Here is a 24,694-nt window from a genome sequence, read left to right on the forward strand (position 1 = left end):
TCCCCGCTGGTTCTCCTCGCAGTGATTCCTGGATCCCGCCAGGGGGCAGCAGAGCCACCGGTCCGACCCGAAACAGGGTTTCCGCTTCCGGGCAGGACGGGCTGTTTCCGCTTCCGGCCAGTTGGTCTGTGAAGCGCTGTCGGGAGGATGGACGGGCTGGTGGCTCGGTGCTCAGCGCGGCTGCTGCAGCAGGTCGGGCCACGTGGGGTCTCGGGAAGGCCGGGAGGGAAACGAGGTAGCCCCGGCTCCGGCCCCAAGCGGGGCCACCCTGGCCCCGCTCAGACGCGGGTAGCGAGGCCCGGAGACTCGGGCATGAAAGGACAGGCGTGAGAAAAGATAAGCCGGTCATCCGGACCCCCGGTGGCTGTCATTTGCTGTGAAGTAGAAGGTCTCGCCCACCCCCCAAACCACCGTCTCTGGCGTGCAGCTGTCCCCCACGGCTCCACTCTGCACGCTGGGCAGGCACGCATTCTTAAGGCTCGGGCGTGAGGGGGACGCGTGACACGAGGCATCGCAGCCCGAGACTGTGTCCGGTTTGCTACGTCACCACCGTTCTGTTGACCCAGAGCAAGGAGATTCTTTAAAAAGCGCGCGGAACAGCCCCTAGGCAGACGAACCGGAGTTATCTTGCCTTCGTTGCCTCTCGGTCGCCCATGCTTTCGTTGGCGGGGTGACAGAAGAGTACTTCACAGTTCTCACTACCTGGGAACCGACTCCGAACAGTTACAGAACTTTTCGAGTCACGTGGCTAATTAATGCATTGTGACTGCTGACTTTGAACTTGCCAAATCACTGGGCTAGTTTACACTTTGTGATTGCAACGTCAGCGCTCACAAAGTCCAAATGAGCCGCCCATCCGTGTCAGTGCGGAATAGACCCATCTCACTGGGTCGGGATAAGAATTATATAGAAACTGCGTGAAGAATGGTGAGCTCCGCGCCTGAAAGATAATGTGTGTACTTTCATGGCACCCTGTTGTGGCTGTTGTTAAAACTAGGGACCACCCTCCCTCTTGCGTGGGCAATCGGGCTGGAAGTTTCATTTCTTTCTGAATGAAGATGTGTGTAGTTTGGAGTGTTCGAATGCAAACAGAGGGGGATATCCTTTAGTTACAGAAAAGCCCAAAGGCTTGCATTAGGCCACAGCTATTTTGGATGTGACAGAAAACGTTTGCTTTTTTAATGAGCCTGCAGTCATAGGGTTTGGGAATCAAAGCAGTTGCCTGATGCTGTTGGTTCCAACTCATAGTGACCCCATAGGGCAGGGTAGGAACCACCCCACAGGGATTCCACAGCTGTGCCTTTTACAGAAAGAAACCCTAATTGCACTATGGTTGAAGTGCTAGGCTGCTACCCAAAAGGTCTGTAGACCGAACCCACCAGTTGCTCCAGGAGAGAAAAATGGGGCCTTGGGAACCCCAAGAGGCAATTCTACCCTATCCTGTAGTGCCACTGAGTCGGAATTGACTCGACAGCAATAGCTTTGAGTCTTGACAAATTAGCACATCTTTCTTTGGTGGGTTCACACTGCAGATCCTATGGTAGCTTAACCACTGTACCTCTAGGTTTATCACCCATAAACTTAACTAGCACTCTGACTAAATTAAGATGGTTTATTGAACCAAGGAAAGAAACCCAGGATGGGAAACTAATGTGTTAACATGCTTAACACACCTCTGTTTCTCTCCCCAGTCCACATTCAGGTTTCCCCTGCTCTTTGTAAGGACAGCATTCCTATGAAGCCGGGCATCATTGGAAATTGCAGAAAGGGAAGATGCATGACTGTAGTTTATGTGGGGAATTTTTTGAGCATCTTGAGACCTCCCAAATTAACCTGCCAGATGCCACAGAAACCTACAATTGCTCTGGCAAATGTAGTCCAGAGATGTGGCGACTTGCTGCTGGGTGTGGTTCCCAGAAAAGGAGCTTGGCCAACCACGCTCACCGTGTGGAGGGCATTTTGCTGTGGAACAAATGGGGACCCCTAGGGCAAGGTAGGAACTACCCCACAGGTGGCGTGGTTTTGCTTCTCACCTTTTTTCTTATTTTTAATCAAAAATCCCTTTCAGGTGTCTTTTATCAAAACAGGTACGGATGTAGGTCTTTTGGCAAAGTGAAGTGGTGAGAAGCGAACTTTCAAAAACAGGGTCTGCCTGTACTTTGACTTTTCTTATCAAGGGTGGTATTCTAATATCTGTAAGATCCTCAGAGGGGCGGTGTATGGCAGGGGGCGGAACCACAGTTTGTGAAAGCAAAAGCCCATGAGTTTTAGCATATCTGCCATCCCCTGGTGGCAGGATAATTTATGGTACCAATTAAAGTAGTCAGAGTCATAGGTCATATCGCACCAACGACAACTCCTCTTCCTTCCCAGGAGAAAGAGATTAAACTTCTGACTGCTGAAATTGACAGGTTGAAAAACTGTGGCTATTTAGAAGCTTCTCCAAATTTGGAGCAGTTGCAAGCAGAGAATTTAAAATTAAAATATCGACTGAATATCCTTCAAAAGGTGAGTGCTCTCGCTTATTCTGTAACTTCAATTACTTTGCCTCCTAAAATCTTTGCCATTGAAAATTCTGGAAGTGTCCCCAGTGGAATTTGGCATTAGACAAGTTATGACTGAGTTGTTACTTGGGTTCTAATAACAGAGAAGTTGGTGTCCCATTTTAGTTTTATAAGGCCCTTGAAATCCTACCTCATGCTAAATGCTAACTACCTTAACAGTTTGGGGTTTATCAAATGGTATAATTAATGAATGGATTGAAAAGTTTTGACAGTAGGATTCAGATAAGGTTAGACATTTAACTTATTTTCCCTTAATGTTTTTAGAATATCTTCATCTTCACCTCCCCCTCCCACCACCTCCCCACTGCCCAAAAGCCTGTGCTGTATTTTTAATGACCTCTTAATCTAAAGTAATATCACGGTTTTGCCAAAAAAATAATTAAATGAGCTTGCTGCCGTTGGCATTTTAGTCATTTGGCCTGTCTTTCAGGTCTGCTGTTGACACAGCCCAGAGTGTGCCTGCCTCGCGCCTGTAATTGTTCTTCGGTGTGAGTGTACTACTTGCAGGGAGTTGTCCTAGCATGACTTCCTTATCCCAAAGCTGACCTCATTCACCCTCTTAGACTGCCTCCCTCCTCATTCAGTCCTCATTCACTGCCTCCCTCGGCTCGTGAAATTTGGTTGTCTGTTGTGCTTAAAGGCCTTGTCTTTGAATCTTCTAACATCACAACATTTCTGTCTGTGGAACCTCACTGAAAAAAAATCTCACATTTCTGGTTGCCTATCATTCTACATTTGCTTATACGTATTCCCTGTTCTATTTATTTCCGTTGAACAAGTACTCAGTGCCAGTGCTTGCTGAGAAGTCCCCAGGTGGTCCAGTGGTTAGCATGTTTGCTGCTAACGGCTGTGCTGGAAGAGCTGGGCAGCTTCTGAAAGAGCACGGAGAACTGGCTCTAGCATGTTCTCAGATACACAGTGCTCAGTGCAGTGACAGCTGGTGCTGGTTTCCCTCAGAGCTCTGAAGGGAAAATGCAAAAGGAAGTACAACGTATTCTATCTGCTTCACGTTTCGTAATGCGAATTGACCTTTGTATGGGGTTGGTAAATGGGGTGTTGGCAGTGTAAGACAGTGCAAATTGTTGACCTTGTGATTAACACAAAACTGATTGGTGTAGGCAGTGTTTTCATTTGCACTCTTAAAAGCATGTTAGTGTTCACTTACCATTTCTTGATAAGCTTTTATATGGCAGCCAGGGATAGAATCATGAACAAGATCCGTGCATCTAGAGAGAGGAGGCAATGATTTGTGTGCTAAGTGCGATAATAAAGGCAGTTATAAGCCATCATAAGGGAATGTATTTCATTGTAAAGAAAATGAGAAATGAAAGGCAGGAGTAGTCTTAACATGAGATGTTAAACAGTGATGTAAAACTTTTCTCTGATCTCTAAAACACTGATATTAGTGCCACTGTGCCTTGTTAGTTTCATGCTTTGAAGAAGGTCAGTGTGCTGACAGAGTGCATTGTTGTTGTGCGTTGAGTTCCCAGCATTTGCAATGACGGTATTTAGGACTGAATTTATGCTCAGATTCAGTTAGCCCTGCTTACTCCCTGTTTCACCTTTCTCGTCTGACTAAATACACGCAGGGCATTTTCCACATGCACTATAGTTCATGTAGAATGGCTCGTACTGTGAAGTGTGTTATACTACACCAGATAAGAGAGCATCGCTCTCATGAGTGGGTATTAAATTTTGGCTCTTCTCGAGACATTTGAAAAATATCCTGAGTATTTGGGAAAGTTTTATGTGATGATGTAATACTTTACTGACATAATTCCTCTTTTTTTCCAATAGAGCCTTCAAGCAGAGAGGAATAGACCGACTAAAAGCATGCTTAACATCAATAACCGCCTACAAGAGGTGTTTGGCTGTGCCATTAAGGCTGCGTATCCAGATTTGGAAAACCCTCCTCTGATTGTCACCCCAAGTCAGCAGCCCAAGTTTGGCGATTATCAGTGTAACAGCGCTATGGGTATATCTCAGGTGGTGTATTATTTTGTGCTATTATTAGAGTGCATCTCACTGAGTAGTAGCATGGTCGTTGCCACTCATGTACATAAACAGCACCAAACGGAATCCCCAATGCAAAGGGCATTTTCAACAGGAAGGACGTCTATGCCTGCGATTTTTAAAAAAACGCACATATCGAATTATCAATTAAATTTTTCATGTATTCTCATTAGAATCAGATAGAGTGATTACATATTATTGGGTGTTCTGTTACCCAAAAATGTATGCTTCCCATTTTTGTTTTAAATTAAGCATAATTTCTAGGTACCAATAGAAAGATTGCCGGGTCCCATTTTACTACTATACATTTTTGACATAGAGCCACCGTTTCACAATAAAATCAGAGCACTTTGAGCAGTTGAGGGCAAGCATTGGGCTTGGTAGGCACCTTCCCTCCTGTCTTATCCGGGATCACTATGTCTGACTGGCGAGTGTTGGAAGATCAGAGATTATTGGCTTTCCTGCAGATTGTTTCTCTGGCAAATATTTGATGGCATTTATGGTGGTGTTGAGGTTGGATATACAGCTCTGATTTTCAATCACAAGATTTCTCCATTTTTAATTATGACATTGTCTACTGGGGCCCTGGTGGTATAGGAGGTACTCGTCGTGTGGCGAACGAAGAGTCAGCAGTGTGAAACCACCACCAGCTCTTGAGGAGAAAGCTGAGAGACTGTGCTCCAATAAGGGTTACACTCTAGGAAACCTGCAGAGGCAGTGCTACCCGTAGAACGCTTTTATAGTTAAGCATTAGCTAATTGCCTCTGGGTTGGATGTTTGCATTTCCTTTCCTTTGCTGAAAAGGATGCTTTCCCTGGACCGAGGTTAGGTGTCTTCATTGGGTTGGGCCATGGTGGTGTCCGAGGTCATGGAGTCAGCTACGACTTGTAGCTGTGAATGTGTGTGCGTATGACAGATGAAATAGCTCGTGATCCTGTCCGTCGTTGCAGTCGCCTGTTAATCCCTCTTAGTGAGGTCTTCCCGTTTGCTTCACTCGCTCTGCTTGCCAAGCATGATGTCCTTCTCCAGTAAATGGCCCCTCCTAATAATAGCTCCAAAGTATTTAAGATGAGGTCTCACCGATCCCCGCTTCTAAGGAACATTCTATCCATACTTCTGATGCAGCTTCGGTCATCCTTCTGGCCATGGGATATTTAGTGTTCTTCACTGGCACCATAATCCATCAGCAGGTATTGTAAAAGTGTCATCTACGCCCCCGCTACTGTGAAATCTGCAGTCTTGGATACTCTGTGAGACACTTCTTTGTTCAGTAGGGTCGCTGTGGTCAGAATAGGCTCAGGGACAGCTGGTCTTTATCCCTCAGATTAGAATATTGCAGCTTTCAAATTTGGACAAGTAATTTGCTAAGACTTGTTATGTGATGGATTGTTTTAAATTGTGTTGTAGATGCTCAAAGCCAAGGAGCAGAAAGTTAATCCAAGAGAAATTGCTGAAAATATCACCAAGCACCTTCCAAGTAATGGATATATAGAAAAAGTTGAAATTGCTGGTCCTGGTATGATTCAATATTGTCCTTCTATAGTTGTAGTCTTGCTGGTTACTTTTAAAAACTTTAATTTTTTTAAAATTTAAATACTTTTTTTTTAAAGTAGATATAGGATAAACACTTATATGTAGGTAAACTTAGAATGCATATGAATTAACGGAAATTGCACTTATCAACAAGCTGGGTGTTTGTTCTGATTTTGTGTATTTCTTTTTTTGTTGTTTGTTTCATTTAAAAGTACATTTATTTTTTTTTTATCATTTTATTGGGGTCCTGTCCAATTCTTTTTTTTTTTTACATTTTATTAGGGGCTCTTACAACTCTTAACACAATCCATACATATACATACATCGATTGTATAAATTACATCAGTACATTCTTTACCCTAATCATTTTCAAAGCATTTGCTCTCCACTTAAGCCATTTGCATCAGGTCCTCTGATTTTGTGTATTTCATCGTTAATAATGTGTACTATAGACAATGTATCATGTGACTTGGTGATGTGATTGGTTTCAAATGTTCACTAGCGGGTGCTTGGTGTTGGATTCTCTGGTGGAAACACTGCCATCTAGTTGGGTATGGCGGGTCAGGAGTCATCATGGAGAGAAGCGCGAGGGCAGGGTTCAACCCTAGCAGTGTTTGACACTTGTTCTGAGCACACGCCCAACGGCCATGAAAACTTTTACTTCATTGTTACAACACCAACACTGCTAATAAAGAGCGCATTTAGAAAGATTCTGATAACAAAAGGCAGCAATCATGACAACTCGAGAGATTCAGCTTATGTCAAAACCAGTGTAGAGCAAGATGGTGGCGGCATCTTGCATTCTGAGTTGAAGGTTTTCTAACTTTCTGTTTCTCAGCTACCTCGTAGCTCCCTGGCCATGGGTTAATTGCTTTCCCTCCCGGTGATTTAGTTTTCCACCCAGCAAACAAAGGAGCGGTACTGGCAGATGACCCGAGACAAAGGGCTTCTGTTTTCTGTTAATAGACAGGCAGAGCACTGAAGGTGAAAGGGCCTCGCTTTCAGGAAAGGGGAGCAGGGTTGTGGTGCGGAGCTGGAGGGTGCGCTTGTTGCCGTCCTGTAGTTTTTCCAGAGGCAGGCGAGCACTGTGGACCCGAGAGGGAACTGAGGAAAACCATTCCAACGGAAATGCTATCTGATAGCTTCTCTTTTCCGCTGTCATCAGGCTTTATCAATGTCCACTTACGGAAGGATTTTGTGTCAGAACAGCTGACCAATCTTCTGGTGAATGGAGTGCAACTACCTGCGCTTGGAGAGAATAAAAAGGTAAACTTGCAGCCTTCTATTTGAAATAGTAGTGCTTTAGAAGTTATACAGGAAAGTCCTGTAACTGGTAATAATTTTCACTTTTTTAGATTGAAAATGAATTATTACTATTTGATGAGCATAACTGAAATGTAACCTTTCTCCTGGGTCTTGCTTGTTGTTTGAGAGGGTTTTTTAAAGTTCGTGAAAAGTGGGATTAAAAGGTAATGTGATTTTTTTCAGTTAATGCACAGGAAGATGAACCTGAAAATCTACCACAGTTGAATTACATCCCACACTAATTTTTGGCTGAAATCGATGTGTTATTGAAGAATGGACATGGTAGCACAAAATCTAACCTCTTTTTAAAAATCTCACTTTTACTGTCTTCCCCAGGTTATAATTGACTTTTCCTCCCCCAACATAGCTAAAGAGATGCACGTGGGCCATCTCAGGTCAACCATCATCGGAGAGAGCATGTGCCGCCTCTTTGAGTTTGCAGGATACAACGTGCTAAGGTACCCAAGTCCTGCTTTTGTTTAGACGTTTCTGTAGAGAATTAAGCAGCTCGTTTCATCGGGCATCTTAGAGTGGTGCATAAGCTTGGTTCTGCTTCATAATCACCCAGAAAACATTTTAAATGAATACCATCCTGGCCCCTCTTAGATTCTGTGAGGATGTACCAAGGAACGGCTTCCTGTTTATCTCACAGCTGTTCACTGAATGTCTCCGGTAAAACAAGGGTTTATAGTCTGGTCTTTTCTGTTGGAGGCGAAGGGAGACAAGACTAGTGGGCTTTATAGGCCACCATAGAAGACTGAGATATTGTTTGGACTGTAAGAGGAAACCTTTAGAAACCCTTAATTAGTGGGACAGTGTGGTCTAATGCCAAAGAAAGGAGTCTCTCAGAATTTCCTGAGGCTATCCAGTCCCTGTAGAGCAGTGGTTCTGGACCTTCCTAATGCCATGACCCCTTAATATAGTTGCTCATGTTGTGGTGACCCCCAACCATAACATTATTTCATTGTTACTTCATAACTCATTTTGCTGCTGTAATGAATCGGGCGGCCCCTGTGAAAGAACATGCTTTGGAAGGAAGTGGAGGGGCAGGAACAAAGAGAAAAGTCCTCAGTGAGATGGACCGACACATGGCTGCAACAGTGGAACGATGTGATGTTTGGCTGTGTGTACGATCACAGTGGGTGGGAACCAACTCACTGGCACTTCACAGCATCGCAGCGACTCCGTTGAGAGGTGGCTTGGTGTTGTGGGAGTGGATAAAATCAGAGAGTGATGAGAAGTGGTCCGATTGACTTATGTGAGGGAACTTCAAAAGGTTCTTGGGAAAATGAAATGAAAAGATAATGGGATCTTTTCACTAAGGTGATTGGTTTAAAAGTTAAATTTCCATAAAACTGGAGATGGCAACCATGGCTTCAGCTGACAATTAGCTCACACAGATAAGTGAATCACAGTTCATGCCTCTGCCCCTTAAGCAGATGATCACTTGTTAAATGATCTATGTTCTTATGTTCTTTAGACTAAACCATATAGGAGATTGGGGGACGCAGTTTGGCATGCTCATCGCTCACCTGCAAGACAGATTTCCCGATTATCTAACCGTTTCACCTCCTATTGGGGATCTCCAGGCCTTTTATAAGGTATAATAAACTGCTTGTTATATCACTGCTGTGCTTACCATTCGCTGTCGTTATGTATGGCCCTTAAGGAGCTCATCATGATATTTAAAGCTACTGTGGAGTTGAAACAAGTTGTTCATCTGCCAAAGGCTGGTGTTCACTCATAGCCTATTCTCAACATGAATGACACTTTCTTGAGTTTAAACTGAATTTACACCTATTACTGCACATGTTGTATTTTTTTATATGTGGGAGCAGCCATTACACACACACACACACCTGTCTTTTGGTTTGTGTATTTATGTATGCTCAAAATTGCACCATATCCCCTATTGTTGGTTTTTTTGTTGTTGTTGGGTTTTGTTTTGTTTTGGGGGTTTTTTGTTTTTCATATCCCCTATTGTTAAGTGAAGTTAGAATTTTGTTGTTTTATTTTTTAAACACTTAACATTTTAATTTTTTGATGCTGCTTTTTTCCTGTTTTATGTATTCTGAAAATTTTATGTAAGAATAGTTCTTTTTAAAAGAACAATTGACCCAACCCACAATTTATATAGAATTTTCCACTCTGACTCCTTGACATAATTATGGGCCAGCATTACTGTTTGTGTATTGTTAGGGGATTTGTTTCTTCCCTTTTTGTTGGTCTTTCTTAGCCTTTTATTATCAGTGTTTTCATGTTGCTGTGGGGTGACTTAGCAACCTTTGCATTGTTGTACCCCACTCGTTTATTTAATTTTTCCCAGATTTTATCTATTTTGTAAAAACTTTTCAGCATACAGGGTTTTCTCCCTCTAAAAATTAATTTCTTAAGTAGACAACTTTGCAGGAGTAGGATTCCTAAGAGTCAAAAACTTGTGAGAGATGTTCCTGGTTTAGTTTGGTTTTGTCTTGCGCTTTCTAAAGAGAAACTGAAATTATCCATTTGAATTCTGCTCCTTGTGTATGATGAGGCACATCTATGAGTGCAGAGACACGTTTGTAAAACTCCACTTAATTCCAAACTACAATACAGACCCGCGTGACCCGCTTTCGCGGAGTTGGTTGCAGTCCTGCTGATGCTGATCATGGGTTTCTGAGGTCGATCTGTGCAGCACCAGGTGGCCTCCCTGTTTCCGGCCTTGAACACCCAGCCCTGCAATCCACAGCAACCCTGGGGCTCTGGAGAAAAGTCACGTGTGTTTCTAGTGCTCTAAAGAATGTGCATCTTTCAGTTCAAGTTTGGAGGCCCCGCCTCTGTGTATTTGCAAAGCTATGTTTGGAATTGTGCACCAAAGTAGTATCATTGGTTTGTTTGGGATAGTGGGGTTAACATTTTTTTTAATATGTCGTAAATAGCTGTTGCTTTCAAATTAGAAATAAAAATAATGAAAGCAATTTTCTTTTAACTGAATTATTCCTCCAGGACCATATCCAAAATAGAAAACAGGTCCCTGAAAAGTCTGACTCTAGCTGAAATGGCTTTCATCAATAGTCTCTGAGCACCGGAGTGCTTGTGGGGGAGAAGCATGGTGGAGTGTGTGTGCAAGGAAAGCGGTTCACAGAATGTGTTGGTGTCGCATAGGGCAGCAGTGTTCTTAACTTTCTTTCAACAGCTTTATTGACGTGTGGATCACATATCAGGCAGCTTAATCATTCATAATAAGATGCGTGCAATCATCACTACAATCCATTGCAGAATATTTCATTATGAGCTCTCCATTCCCCCATCCTCCCTTCGATGCCCCTGTCCAGCAACTCACGCCATAGAGCTACCTAGCCTGTCTTTCATATACAAAACACAATCATACAGCACACAAAGCAAACAAGCCAAAAAATCAACCCTGACTAGACAAAACATAGAAAAGCCTCAAAGAGAAGCACAGGACTGAAACAAGTAAAAGGGTCTGAAGGGACATCAAACGAGAGGGTCAGCCTCTGTCATCATGAACTCCACAGTGTCCTCGGTGTGAGGGCAAAGCAATTCGCATCCCTCAGCTGTGCTCAGAGGGGTTTGCCAGGGATTTCGTCCGTGTGGGACCACGAGGGAAATGGATTTGGGGCTTTCACTGTCATCCATAGCTTTCTGCAAACTCATGTTCACAACTTAAGCTCAGATACTGTTCCCTCTGGATTGGGTTCTGTTTATTTCATTTGTATATTTTTTATAAATAACAAATGTTTTGTTCTTACTGTACTAGAAATAGAGTTGGATTTTCTTAAGTCATGCTTTTTTAAAACACAGGAATCCAAAAAGCGGTTTGATACAGAGGAAGAATTTAAGAAGCGAGCATATCAGTGTGTAGTTCTGCTTCAGAGTAAAAGTCCAGATATCTTAAAAGCTTGGAACCTTATCTGTGATGTTTCCCGCCAAGGTACGTTTCTGGGCTTTGTTTATATAACAGTAGGAAATACGGCATATAAATTTATAGTCTTTACTACTCTTGACCTGGAATGACAGTTTGTTTTTAGTACAAGGGAGCAGATTATTTTCCTTTAGAATAAAATTTTAGAATTCTAAAACTGAAACAACTAATCAGAAAGTTTAACATAACAGCGACACAAAATTTAACTTTCTCATAATTGAACAAAAATTAGTTGTCAATAGAATAGAAAAGACCCTATTCGTAGAAGCAGTCAAAGCTATAAGACAAACAGCCAGCAATGGCCTATTTGGTGCGACAGGAGGGAATGGACTGTCGTGCCAAGCTCCCTCGTGTAACTGCATGTACAGTGTAGACTTTCAGGACTTGAGGCTTGACAGAGTACCGTTCCAGAGCACAGGGCTCTGCGAGCCTGCTGACGGCAAGTTTGCGTACGCAGTGGTGACGAGTACCGTAATACTGCTGTAGAAAACACTGTGGCACCGGGACTTGGCTAGACAGACAGACAGTACATGCACAGAGGAGCAAACACTTAGAAAAGTCAGTCAAGATTTGACCTTCAAAAAAATGTTTTTATCTTCAGGTAGAAATTCCTGTTTTTCCCCATGTTATTAGAAGATGTACATATACATGTACATTTAGAAAAAATGTAAATGGGGAAAAATAAAAGTTATAGTCCCACTCACATATTTTGTTAGTACATCTTTCATGTTTTCAAAACATCACTGTATATTAAGCTATTGCATTCATTTTTATGCATTTAATTTCAAGTTCTAATGCACTTCCTAATGTGCTCACATTTTCCCCCTTAGAGTTTAATAAAATCTACGATGCATTGGACATCTCTTTAATAGAGCGGGGGGAGTCCTTCTATCAGGACAGGATGAATGATGTTGTAAAGGAATTTGAAGATAGAGGTAGGTATTGATCCGTTTACTTTTTTAACATTTTGTTCAAGTCTATTCTTTTTAATTTAATCATTTTACTGGGGTTTTGAACTTGTTTCTTTGGAAATTTTTAAGTAGAAGTGGACAGAGCAGTATATTGTCACCTCCCCCGAAATCCATGACCCCCCCATCCAGCGTCAACAGTTAGGAATGCTAGCCTGCCGTGTTGCGCGCATTCTTTCCCATACTCAGTGCCTGCTAGGTCCTATAATTCCATCTCCAGCTTCCCACATGTCTCTCGAATACCAGCAAACTTCCTCCAAACATAAGACCATTGTTACACACAATGATTACTCAGAATCACACAGGGTCCAAATTTCCTATGTTGATTCTTTTTTTGATTTATTTTTTAAGTTTGTCAAAGTCTGAATGTTACATTTGTTTGCCCGCTTTCAAGTTTCCATGGATCCTTAGGTCTCCTTCCCTCCCTCTTTTCCCTTTGAAGAAACCGGGGCTTGTGTTCTGTAGCATTTGAATTGCATGTTTGTAATGCAGTCCCTCTGACTGTTTCTGAGACGCTGGTGTCAGAGTCGGGTTCGTGTTTCGCAGGGTTGTATTGTGTCTGTGTGGAGGCACACAATATGTAGTGGCTGGCTAGGGTCTTTAGCTCACAGTCAGTCTGGTCTGTCCGTTAACTTCCCCAGTCAGACTGTCCTGGTTTTAGCAGCCAGGGATGGTCACTGTTTCAGTGGAGCGGGGCTGGGAGCCTCTTTCCTGCCCAGAGCCATTGGGATGGTTACAACACCCTTCCTGGGCCACATGGTCAAACGCCGCATGAACTCTCGTTGGGGGGCATCTCTTGTTAGCTAAGATTGGTGATTTGGAGGGCCTTAGACTACCCTGCAGCAGAGGATAGAAAACAGGAGCAGTCTGTCAGTCCTTTCTCCCTTTCTCCCTGGACTTTACCAGTGCAGAGCTCCCTCGCGTAGTTACATGGGCCACACCGAGGTACAGTTAATGAGATACGTACCAACCGCCACTCTGCCATCTGGACTGCTTTTCATGGTTGTAGTGCATGTGCACGCGTGGTTTCTTTCTTAGGTTAGCCGGCTTTCGGGGTGATGAGTGGGTGTCAGAGTACCTGCCAAAGGGTTGGTTTGGGCTTGGTGTTACTATGTGTGACTACCTCAAGGGTTGTCACACAGGTTCAGCCAGTTGCCTTTGTTGTATATGATGTTCACTTGGGCTTTTTCACGGGTGGAAGCAACCCCTCAAATGCACATTGCTGGTGTGATTTCATGCAGCCCCTCCAGCTGCGTTCTTTGTCCCTTGAGCCCTGCGGCCTTTCACCGTTCTTTGCATCCTGGTATACCCTAGCCTGGGCTGGCTTTACTCGGTTCCTGTGTGAGGTAGGGCACTAGCCTTTGGAGCACTTCTCATGACGGTTGATGGCTCCTACCCTGCTTTTCCCTGGGCTCTTTTTTCTTCGGCACACTATTAGAGACCCGAACCAAAACCACGCTCAGTGCCACTGTTGAGTGACTCAGAGCAACCCGTGTGGGGCTCTGAGATTTTGACTGTCTACGGGAGTAGAAAGCCTGGTCTTTGTCCCTTGGAACTGCTGGTGGTCTCGAACTGCCAGCCATGTGGGTCCAGGCCAGCTCGTAGTCACTAGTAGCCAGTACATCAGCAGGCTTCTGTTGGAGAAAGCAAGGTGTAATGGGCTCTGCGCGGAGCTGTCAACCCAAGGTCGCCACTTTGAACCCCTTAGTTGGCTCCACGGGACCCTTCATGGCGTAGTGGTTGCAAATTGGGCTACTAACTACAAGTCCTCAGTTTGAAACCACCAGCCACTACTTGGGAGAGAGACGGAGCTTCTACCCCTATGAATAGTTAGGGTCTTGGAAACTCACCGGGACAGCTCTGCCTCATCTTACAAAGTTGCTATGAGTTGGCATCGACTCAGTGGCAGTGAATGAGTGAGTTTGCTCCACAGGAGAAAGATGAGCGGTGAAGTCCTCAGTGAATGCTGCAGGTGGACTTTGGGGCCAGGATGTGGTGCCCCAACAGACTGCACTGGAAAACACTCCTAAAGGACAAGGAACAGTCCTTAAACTAGCTACAAGCTTTTCTTTCTTGTTGTGTTCTGTTTTGGTTTTTGTCACTGGTTTGTTGTTTTGTTGAATATTGTTGCTTGGTTTTGCTCTGTCTTGTTTTTGTGCTTATTATCTGTGCAGGTCTGTCTAAATAAGATAGGCTGGATGAACAATCTGGAGGAGAAAACAACGGGACTGACAGTTTGGGGGTACATGGGAGAGGGGGAGGTGGGGGGAGGAGGAAGTGGTGTTAACAAACCCAGGGACAAGAGAACAAGTGATCCAAATCAGTGCCAAAGAGATGAGGTATCAGGCATCATCAGAACAAAAAAATCTTAGAGTGAATGATGTGGGGAGTGCGGAGTGGAGACCCAAAGCCCATTTGTCGGCCACTGGACATCCCCTTACAGAAGGGTCTCGGGGAGGAGACGAGCCAGTCAGGGTGCGATGTAGTAACAATGAAACATACAACTTTCCTCTAGTTCCTAAATACTTCCTCCTCCCCCACTATCATGATCCCAATTCTACCTTACAAATCTGGCTAGACCAGAGGATGCACACTGGTATAGATGGGAGCTAGATACACAGGGAATCCAGGGCAGATGATCCCATCAGGACCAGTGGTGTGATTGCAAGGACCTACATGTGACCTCTTCCCTGGGGGACAGACAACAGAAAAGTGGGTGAAGGGAGACGTCAGACAGGGCAAGATATGACAAACTAATAATTTATAAATTATTAAGGGTCCTAACCAGGTTTGCAAGGTCGAATTGGGATCATGATAGTTGAGGGGAGGAAGCATTGAAGAACTAGAGGAAGGTTGTGAGTTTCATTATTGCTTCACTGAACCTTGAGTGACTCATCTCCCCACTATCAGGAGGAAAGGGCAGGTAGAAAGGGGGAACAGATCACAAGGATCTACATATAACCTCCTCTCTGGGGGATGGGCAACAGAAAAGTGAGTGAAGAGAGACACTAGGCAGTGTAAGATAACAAAATAATAATTTATTAGGGGTTCATGAAGGAGGGAGTGGCGGAGAGGGGGGAGGGGAAAAGGAAAATGAGCTGATTCCAGGAACCCAAGCGGAAAGCAAATTTTGAGAATGATGAGGGCAATGACTGTATTAAGTGTGCTTTACACAATTGATGTATGTATGGATTGTGACAAGAGTTGTATGAGCCCCTAATAAAACGATTAAAAAACAAGATTTAAAGTCTTGAAAACCCAAAGGGGTTGTTAAGTGTTGGAATGAATAGAAGAGGCCACGACAAACGGTTCATCTCTCTTTTTTCTGGGTCTGCTGAGCACATAGGCTTCAGCGAGGTACTCTGGAAGGAGTTTGGAAACAAAGGTGTAGTATTAGTCCAAAGAGCGACCAGAATCGCTGGCCAGAGCCCAGAAAACACCTGGGCACTCCAACAGCCTCGGCAAGAGCCATTTCCCCAGGTTCCTCGTAGTACGGGCTGAGAAAAAGTCCTATGTCCTTTAGTCGCTCTAGTGCATATCCTGAGTGGCTAAGCATTTGAACTGTTTTCCTTCAGTGTTCTCTGAGGAGGGAAGTTGATCGTTGCCTTCTTTCTATAAAGCACCTGATTCTCAGCGTGACCTTTGAGCTGCTCTAATGCGGTGTTTTGCTCCCCCTAGGACTTGTGCAAGTGGATGAAGGCAGAAAGATTGTGTTTGTCCCAGGGTGTTCCGTACCGTTGACCGTTGTCAAGTCCGATGGCGGCTATACCTATGACACGTCCGACCTAGCTGCTATTAAACAGAGGCTGTTTGAGGAAAAGGCAGACATGATTATATATGTTGTGGACAGTGGACAAGTAAGTTTGCAGACTGGCGTATGTTCTTACTCTGAGTGGAGGGGAGCGAGCACAGTGGGGCTTTTGTCAGTTGGCACTGAACAGCTGTTTTCCCAAAGCCTAAGATTGAGGAGATCAGTTTTGGACCAAGCAAACCTGAACACTTCCTTGTTTGGCTCCCGAAGCTGGAAAGAGTTATTTCTGTGCCCTTTTCTTCTGCGAATGATGGCATTGTCAGACCTAGAATGTCCTTCAGAACCCTGCATGCGGTTTCACTTGTGCTCACACTTACACGCACCTCCTTCTATAGTGTTTCGGCATTGCTAGCCGTGTAATCAGCGTGCCTTTTAAACAGTCTGAACATAGAACTTGTGATCTTCTAATTTATGTGCCACATTCCCACATGCCAGGACTGAAAGAGCTTTTATAATTATGCTTGCCTCACGCGATTTGTAAGTGATTTGAATTTTGCAAACCTTGATCCCTAAGCCCAAGCAGAGCCTGAGAGTGATCACTTCTTATTATTGGAAATCCCGCAAGTAATGTTGGACTTCTTTTCCTTTGTAGTCCATGCACTTCCAGACCATATTTGCTGCGGCTCAGCTGATTGGGTGGTATGACCCGAAAGTCACTCGCGTGTCCCACGCTGGCTTTGGTGTGGTGCTGGGGGAAGACAAGTAAGTCTGAACATGGCAGTGCCACCGCGCCAGCCTCCTGCCAGCTTTCTCTGCGAGCAGCTGAGTCTCGTTTGATGCAGTGTCAGGTCTATGAACGTTCACACTGTGCTCACTCGTACCTATGCTGTCGTGGAAGTTTGTACAGAAGTGGAATGAAAGCCAGACGATAAACGTCACAGTTGTAAAGTGGACTTCCAGTCCCACAGAACTAAATTGTGGATAATGTAAGAGTCTCCTCAAAGTGCACACAGAATGTGCAACCACTTCTTCTTCGGGCATTGTATAAATTGTCTTTTCTAAATGATGCCTCGGGTGGACTGCTGTCAACACGCCTGGCAATGCTAGTCCCTCTCACATACAGTGTGCGTCCACAGCTGCACACCTGTCACCCTCTCGGGGTTTGTTTTATTTCAATCATTTCTGACCTCCTACTCAACCCTTATCAAACAAAGAGGTAGACATAGCAAATACTTATATAGTGTAGCCTTCATTTCAGAGGCATGCCTTCTTCCCACAATTCTACATTCCCAAGTGGTTTTTGAGAGTTACTCTGCCATGTAAGCAGCATGCCCCTTAAACTCTGTGGCATCTTAGATTGGTGACCAGTTTGTGTTGTGATGCTTCTGTAAAACCACCTGGCGTAGCCCAGGCAGCTGTTAGCCAGTGCACACACCCTCATTGCAGAAGGCAGGGCACGTGCTACACGTGTGTAGACGGGCGGCCTCTGGCACATTTGGACTGGGCTTCTGGGGAATGTGGCTTCACCCAGGGCACGCGGCAGCTGGGAGACGCTCGGGGAGCAGCACAAGGAGCCCCTAGGGGTAGCTGGCGCACGTGGGGAACAGGAAAGGCCCTCTGACACTTTAATCTAACGCAAGGCCTGAGCACACAGCGGTGATCCAAAGTGTTACCTGGGTAGGCCTGTGCCAGATAGGAGGGGCTCAGGTAGTTGCACAGTGGGTTCCGCACACCACCTGCTGCCAGAGGAAGCTGGGGGGCAGTCCGACTGTCCAGGGGAGTGGGTGTGGGTGTGGGTTCTAAGTAAAAAAGCAGGTGCTTCCTTCATGTCCTTGCTGCCCTCGGGGGATAAGAGGCCCTTGAGAAAACCCTCATGCGCTTCTCTTGGCACCTTCCCTGCTGCCAGTTGGAGGCCTGGAGGACCTCGAGATCAGGGGTCCCAGGGAAACCACTGAGGGGCACGCAGCAGGCAGGGGGTGCAGTCCGTGGTTGGTTTTTGAAGATTTCTGAGTTGGAAGGTCTACTTCAAAATCTAATCGAGACTTTTGAATGTTGTTAGGAAGAAGTTTAAAACGCGTTCGGGTGAAACAGTACGACTGCGAGACCTTTTGGAAGAAGGTCTCAGACGCTCCATGGACAAGTTGAAGGAGAAAGAAAGGGACAAGGTACGCAGAGGCCCTACTCGCACGTGCCCTGCACTGCGCCTCCTGGGGGGCACGGGGAGCCGTCTGCATGGCCGCAGAACCCACGGCCAATCCCGAGTCTTCCAGGGCCGCTTTGCTTTCACTTTTTAAAACCACTGTGATCTTCCCCTTGAGGCCCTGTTGTCTTGTTCTTCTCCCACCCCTTTCAGTCAGTCTTGCTTTTTAGCAAGCATCTTTGTTGCTAGTGGATGGCAGGACATTATGAGGTTACAAACATTGTACAAGTTCTGAAGGTGGTTACCATCTTCCAGAAGTGGTGTTTCCTCCTGGCTACCCAATCAAGTCCCAGCTAAGCGTCTTGGTCCTGGAGAGGCTGGTCTCGGACTTCGTTAGGACGGGAGTTGTTCAGTTCTACCTTTCCTGAAGCAGGGCTTCCGCCGGTGGCACTGGGAGCTCTGTGCTTTTCGACCGAGATTCTGTTTGTTTTTCTTTCCCCCCAAGTCTCGTGCATGTTGACCTTGTGAAAATTGTTTTCTCAGGTTGTTGCTGGGTTTTTGTAGCGGGGGGTGAGGGGGGTGATTCCCTTCTCTTGAAAATGCCCTAACTTCTTTGGCAGCCTCAGAGTCTGGCCTCTGTCTGTTTAGGAAAACCACTTCTTTCTCTGCGCTCTTCTGCTCGCCCCTCTCGCCTAGCCACACAGTGATTGGGAAAAGGCCCCTTCGTGCCTTCTCTCCGGGTTTGTTTCCCTTCCTGGTCCTGTTGTCTTCATTGTAATACACTTTACCCAGCTTTTCATAACTAGCCGCACTGTCTCCGAGGGCCTGCCTGACCCGATCCAGGAGAGAGCCCATACACCTTCCCGTGTGCCTGACCGTACGCCGGGTCCACGACCAAGTGAATGAAGCCGTGCTCCCGACTCAGGCTCTTCACAGCTGATCCCTTCATTTAAAAAGTCCCAAACCGCTGCTATCGAGTCAGCCGGGCACATGGCAATGCTAGTGTGAGTGTGTCCATGGGGTTCCCAAGGACAGGATCTTCAAAAGCAGATCGATGGTCTCTCTTCCAAGGCACTTCTGTGTAACATCAAGTGTCTCACCCTTTCGTTAGCAGCCAAGACTGCTAGCAGTTTGTACCACCTAGGGACTCTTCAATTACTATTTGGCTCTCATTTGTTTGTACTATGCTATATAATTATATTCCCAATAATCTACCTCAGAATCCCAGGATTAAATGAATATAAACTCTTAATTGGTTCATAATCGTCTCCTTAGGAGCTCATGGCACTAAGCATCGAGCTGCTAAACACAAAGTGGATCATTCACAGACTGTGCCCATACAACTTTAGTGTCAGAAACGCATGGTCACTGCGAGTCAGAATGGGAGGTGGGTTTGGGGGGGCAGTCGTGCATCTCGTATGTAGAGTATATTGGTCAATGGTATCTAAACTGATACTAGGCATTTTCCAAATCAGGATTCTAAAATATTCTTCACTGTGTGGTGCTGATTTTTATTGTTCTGTCTTTGTGCGTTGGCCCGCATTGTACTACCTCAGTATCAGTGTATGGATAAAGTGCTTCATGCGATGCTCGTGACCCAAAGGCAGGAGCTGTCGGCTCTGAATGAAGTCTCCTTATGGTTCTCCCACAGGTCTTAACCCCCGAAGAACTGCGGGCTGCTCAGACGTCTGTGGCCTATGGGTGCATCAAATACGCTGATCTTTCCCATAACCGGCTGAATGACTACATCTTCTCCTTCGACAAGATGCTGGATGACCGAGGGAACACGGCTGCCTACTTGCTGTACGCCTTCACTCGGATCAGGTGATGTGGGCCCTCGGTGGAGGGTGGGGTCCGGCGTGTTATGCTGTGGATGAGATCCGTCGTGTTAGGTTCTCTTGTAAAATGACAAGTTCCCTCTTTTCTAAAAGAATCTCTAAGCTCCCCCTCTCTCTCTGGCAGATACTCTCCCAGACATTCTTACTTAAATTCTGGGAAGTGATCCCCTCCCTGAAAGAACGATGTACCTGTTCTGAAGGTGACATTCTGTAGGCCATGGTATCGGTTCGAATAGGGGGCCCTGCCTGAAACGCTCCAGCCGTTGTCTAAGGACATCTTCTGAACTGGTGGCAGTAGCTGGCGTACGTGCTTTTGAGCGGAGGAAAGCGCCGTCAGCGCCAAAGGGAAACTGGGTGTTGCCTGGTGTTGCAGGTCCATCTCTCGCCTGGCCAATGTCGATGAAGAGATGCTCCAGAAAGCTGCGCGGGAGACCAAGCTCATCCTGGACCACGAGAAGGAGTGGAAGCTTGGCCGCTGCATCCTACGCTTCCCTGAGATTCTGCAGAAGATCTTAGATGACTTGTTTCTGCATACCCTCTGTGACTATATCTACGAGCTGGCCACGACCTTCACGGAGTTCTACGACAGCTGCTACTGTGTGGAGAAAGATCGCCAGACTGGTGAGTGTCTCCACAGTCCAGGCACTGAATGCATGGCAGCTGTTTTCAAATTCATTTTATCAGTGGAGAGCAGAGGCTCTTTCCCCCAAGCCCTTGTTTTCAAATTCATTTTATCAGTGGAGAGCAGAGCCAGCCCTGGCATCACAGACCACATCATACATGACAAAATTTGATCGCGTTGCAATACAAGCAGAAATGAAGTCCTGCACCTGTCGGCTCTCCTCACTCTCCGCTCTGGGGCAACCTCTGGAAGACCACTGGGACAGAGGGGCACAGCCCGCTAAAGGGTCCCAGAGAACTCAAAATGGCTCTTGGGGGTTCTTTAGAATGCACCCAAGTGGGGACATTTTTAGGCTTTTTGAAGAAACGTATCGTTTTAATACTACAGACTCAGGCTCTTTGTGTTAAATATCTTTTAAAAACCAAATGCTTAAACAGAGGCGCCTTTATTTCTTCACCTTGCTTTTTTAGTTGAAGGTAAAGGTATTCCTAGCTCAAGCCCAAAAACCCATGTGAGCCATGCTGTTGTACAGTAAGATCCTGGAGTAGCAGGTTATGTTGATGATTGTCGAACAGAATAACTAGCCCCTTCTGTTTTCTCTCTTCTCAGGGAAAGTGCAGAAGGTGAACATGCAGCGGCTGCTGCTGTGTGAAGCTGCCGCTGCTGTCATGGCCAAGGGCTTCAGCATCCTGGGGATAAAGCCTGTGCAGAGGATGTAGCCCTCCTCGGGCTCCAGCACTGTGTTTGCATTTTTACATCGTGGACATAAAGCAAGCAAACAGCATTTGTCACCTACTCCCGTATGATGTGGTTCTTTGTAACAGCTAGTGTTTTGAAGGGCGGGGGCGGGGGAGATCACTTTTCACAACTATCCTTGTTTCTGCTGAGTATTCAACCAACCACATCTGGCGAGGATAGATTTTCATCATTTAATTAGAATAAAAGCCTCATTTATGGAGACCCGCTTCAGAGCCCAGCAATGCTGTACAGCTCTGTGGCTCCATTAAGGACCCCAGTGACTCGGAGGTTCAGCACTGATCTGTGGAAAGAAAGATCGGCTGTGTGACCCCACCGGTGGCTCGTGGATACAGCCCAGAAGCGCAGTGCAACACTTCTGTTCTGCGGAGCCTAGCCGAGTTAAATCAGCTCAGTGGCACCCACCGCCACCACCGTTCCGTGTATCCCTCACCCCATTTCTCTGCCCTACACAGAACTAAACGGAGGCTCTGCGCAGCTGCAGGACACGACTCGCATTCCTCGGAACAAAATCACAAAAACATGATGTGTGTCTTGTGATCCCTGATTCCCAAATGAAAGATTTTTTCCATTTTAGCAAAAGATCGAATTGTCAAAATAACAGACCGGGGCTGTGTATGTACGAGGGAGGGGTGGCGGGGAGCAGATCAGGCTGAGCATTTTCCTGAAGCCTCCAAATCACTCTTCACATCTCAGTGCTAGGAGTTGGTCACGTGGCCCATCCTAGAGGCAGAGGAAACTGGGAAGTGTCCATAGCAAAGAACAGGATTGCCATCATTGGCTTAGCTCTGAAGCATCTCTTGGGCGTGGCATGTTGTCTCACTCGGTGAAGTGTGGGCACTTTAGGCAAAACAAGCTGGGGGCTGCTGGTGGGGTGGTGAGTACTAATAACAGGCTTCCTGGGTCAGTAGTTAGTGCAGTCTGCCAACACTGCCACAGAATTTTGCAAAGATACGAGATTCATGTAAAAAAGCAATTGCAATACCTGGAAAAACAAGTGCCTAATAAACATGACCTATTTTGTCTAGAGCCGTTTCCAGAGATTCTTAAGCTAAAGGAACCGTAGAGATGGCTTTCCTGAGTGTTACTTACAGCTGCGATGTGCAAGCACATGCGTGTAGATCAGATGTATTCATCCTGGGTCACTGCTCCCTCCAGCAAGATGAAGAGTAAGCAGCTTCTAGGCCTACTCACTGCAGAGATAGCCTTACTCGGTTGGGTCCAAGGGTCAGACTCGAGAGCATATGAGCTAAAAGCAGTTCTAGAATTAAAGAGGAAATAAAGACTTAAATTTACCAGAAGTTATGGTTCATGTAGTAATCAATCAGCATGCCAAGACTATCAATATGTACCTGATTCTTTCATCCTTTTTTTTTTTATTTAAAAGATCATTTTATTGGGGGCTCTGTGTTAGTCCAGGTAGATTAGAGAAATTCGTAAATATGCCTCAGTGTATAAGAAAGAGGTTATATACAAGAGCAACTGTACTCTAAGAAAACAGCCCAGTCCAGATCAAGTCCGATATTAGTCCATAAAGCCCTCTTCAGACTCATAAAACACACACAAAGATGCCGAATGCAGGAAGATCACAGGCCAGAGGGTGGGAAGTCGCAGATCCAGAGGTGGTGTAAGCATCTCAGCACTGGCAAGCCTCCACGTGGCTTCACCAGATCTAGAGTTCTGGCCGCATCAGGGTAGATCCATGTGACTTCTAAGGGATGTCTCACGGAGTCACCCTTGTCAGTAGTGAGTCAAAGACGTGCGCGGAGAGGTCTGCCACCGAGGAAGAAATCCAGGCGTTCCCAGAATTCTCAGAAGCCCATGCCCACGTAGAGGCACCATGGGCTGTCTCCTGATTGACAGCTAAAATCCACCCCTACACTCTTAATCCTCAAATCGACACCAGATTATGGCGTACAGCTCATAACAATCTTTCATCTGTAAAACATCCTCATCTACTTTATAGACAGAAAACAGATCCTAGAAACTTTGCTGTAGAAACACGATCTCTGGCTATCTTTACTTTTCAGTCCTCGTGTCCTGTAAGGTCCCTGGGAGTTGGCATCAACAGGAGGTTGGGTTTGGGTTGCTGAGGATAAAGGGAAATTCCAAAAGCAAAGCCAGTTGGTATTTCATTCAGTCAAGTGAAGGTACCCTGTCTGTGACCCCTCAAAATAGCCTTCATTTCACCTCCAAAGTCAGAGGAACCAATGGGTCTGTATGGAACCAGAGTGCTGAGACAGATGGCCCTGTCCCACCAGTCAGTCAGTATAACTAATGCACTGGTCTTTGTGGCCTCCCACCTAACCTCTGACACAGGAAATCACTGCCATTTCATCAGTCTAAACACCATGAACTGTGAGGCGCTTTGTTGTTACAAGACTGCAAAAGAAGAAAACTTGGCCAATTAAACTGACAACTTTCACCTACGTTAAAATTTTCATTTTCTAAAGAAGTCATATATTTGAGTCTTTTATGCAAAAGCTGGTCACATTGGGAAATTGTATGGCAGCTCCTCAAAAAGTTAAGCTACGATAGCCCAGCAATTGCACTCAAGTACATGCACACGGGACTTGAAGTTCTGCAGACTGGCAGATCCACTCCAGTGCTTGCTGCAGCTGTTCACAGCAGGCAAAAGACAGAAACAACCCAACGCCCACCCAACGCGTGGATAGTGTCCCTAAGAGACCCAAGATAGGCAAAGATGCGATCAAAATTTACGCGTAGTTACCGGGAACAGGGAGTCTAAAGAAGGTGGGGAGGCATTTATTTAGGTAGCATAGAGTTTTATCAAGGTGGGAGTTGGGGAATGGATGTTCACGGTTGCATGCAGCACAATTGCTGTAAGTGCAAGTTTCTAATTAAAAACTATTTTTAAAACACTAAGCAAATTTAAGGCCATTACCACTGAGGTAAATTGGTTAGTATTCCTACAATGTCAAAAGTCCCACTCTTATGCAAATGGTGACAAATCCTCAATGCCTGTCTACACATCACCGTCCTCTTGACAGGAAGGTGTAGCACCTTGAATATCCCACTGCTGTCCTCAGGATTATTTTTAAGCCGCTGATACCTCTGAGTTTCCTAGCTCTTGGGAAAGCGGCAACTGTGAGTCTAAAGCACCCCAATCGCAGACATGGTAAAATGTGCCTCCTGAAGTCAGTGACGGAGCCCCGGTGGCATAGTAGTTATGTGTTGGGCTGCTAACCTCAGGTGCAGCAGTAGACATCACCAACAAGCTGTACCTCTGGAGAAAGATTACACTTCCTACTCTGATGA

General features: G+C 45.6%; 1 protein-coding gene across 2 annotated transcripts; it reads left to right on the forward strand.

The window, feature by feature from the left end:
- The first annotated feature begins 103 nt into the window (after window positions 1-103).
- RARS1 (arginyl-tRNA synthetase 1) lies at window positions 104-21,454 on the forward strand. Of its 2 annotated transcripts, none has more exons than XM_075541931.1 (15): window positions 104-192; window positions 2,374-2,508; window positions 4,362-4,550; window positions 5,985-6,093; window positions 7,276-7,376; window positions 7,752-7,873; window positions 8,896-9,016; window positions 11,220-11,349; window positions 12,171-12,275; window positions 15,987-16,165; window positions 16,712-16,821; window positions 18,119-18,224; window positions 19,851-20,023; window positions 20,411-20,658; window positions 21,269-21,454. In XM_075541931.1, the coding sequence occupies exons 1-15, from the start codon at window positions 148-150 to the stop codon at window positions 21,376-21,378; spliced, it is 1,983 nt and encodes a 660-aa protein (XP_075398046.1). In that variant the 5' UTR covers window positions 104-147; the 3' UTR covers window positions 21,379-21,454. The 2 variants fall into 2 exon arrangements, with proteins under 2 accessions (XP_075398046.1, XP_075398047.1); XM_075541932.1 differs by lacking the exon at window positions 104-192 and adding an exon at window positions 243-927.
- The last annotated feature ends 3,240 nt before the right edge of the window (window positions 21,455-24,694 follow it).

The sequence above is a fragment of the Tenrec ecaudatus genome, chromosome 2 (assembly GCF_050624435.1).
Source record: "Tenrec ecaudatus isolate mTenEca1 chromosome 2, mTenEca1.hap1, whole genome shotgun sequence".
NCBI lineage: Eukaryota > Metazoa > Chordata > Mammalia > Afrosoricida > Tenrecidae > Tenrec > Tenrec ecaudatus.

Excerpts from the sequence above, each read along its gene's own strand:
- RARS1 (XM_075541931.1), top strand. The coding sequence starts at position 148 with ATGGACGGGCTGGTGGCTCGGTGCTCAGCGCGGCTGCTGCAGCAG. Across the intron at positions 6,094-7,275 it reads AGTTGAAATTGCTGGTCCTG|GCTTTATCAATGTCCACTTA; the intron begins GTATGATTCAAT and ends CGCTGTCATCAG. Across the intron at positions 16,822-18,118 it reads GTGGTGCTGGGGGAAGACAA|GAAGAAGTTTAAAACGCGTT; the intron begins GTAAGTCTGAAC and ends GAATGTTGTTAG.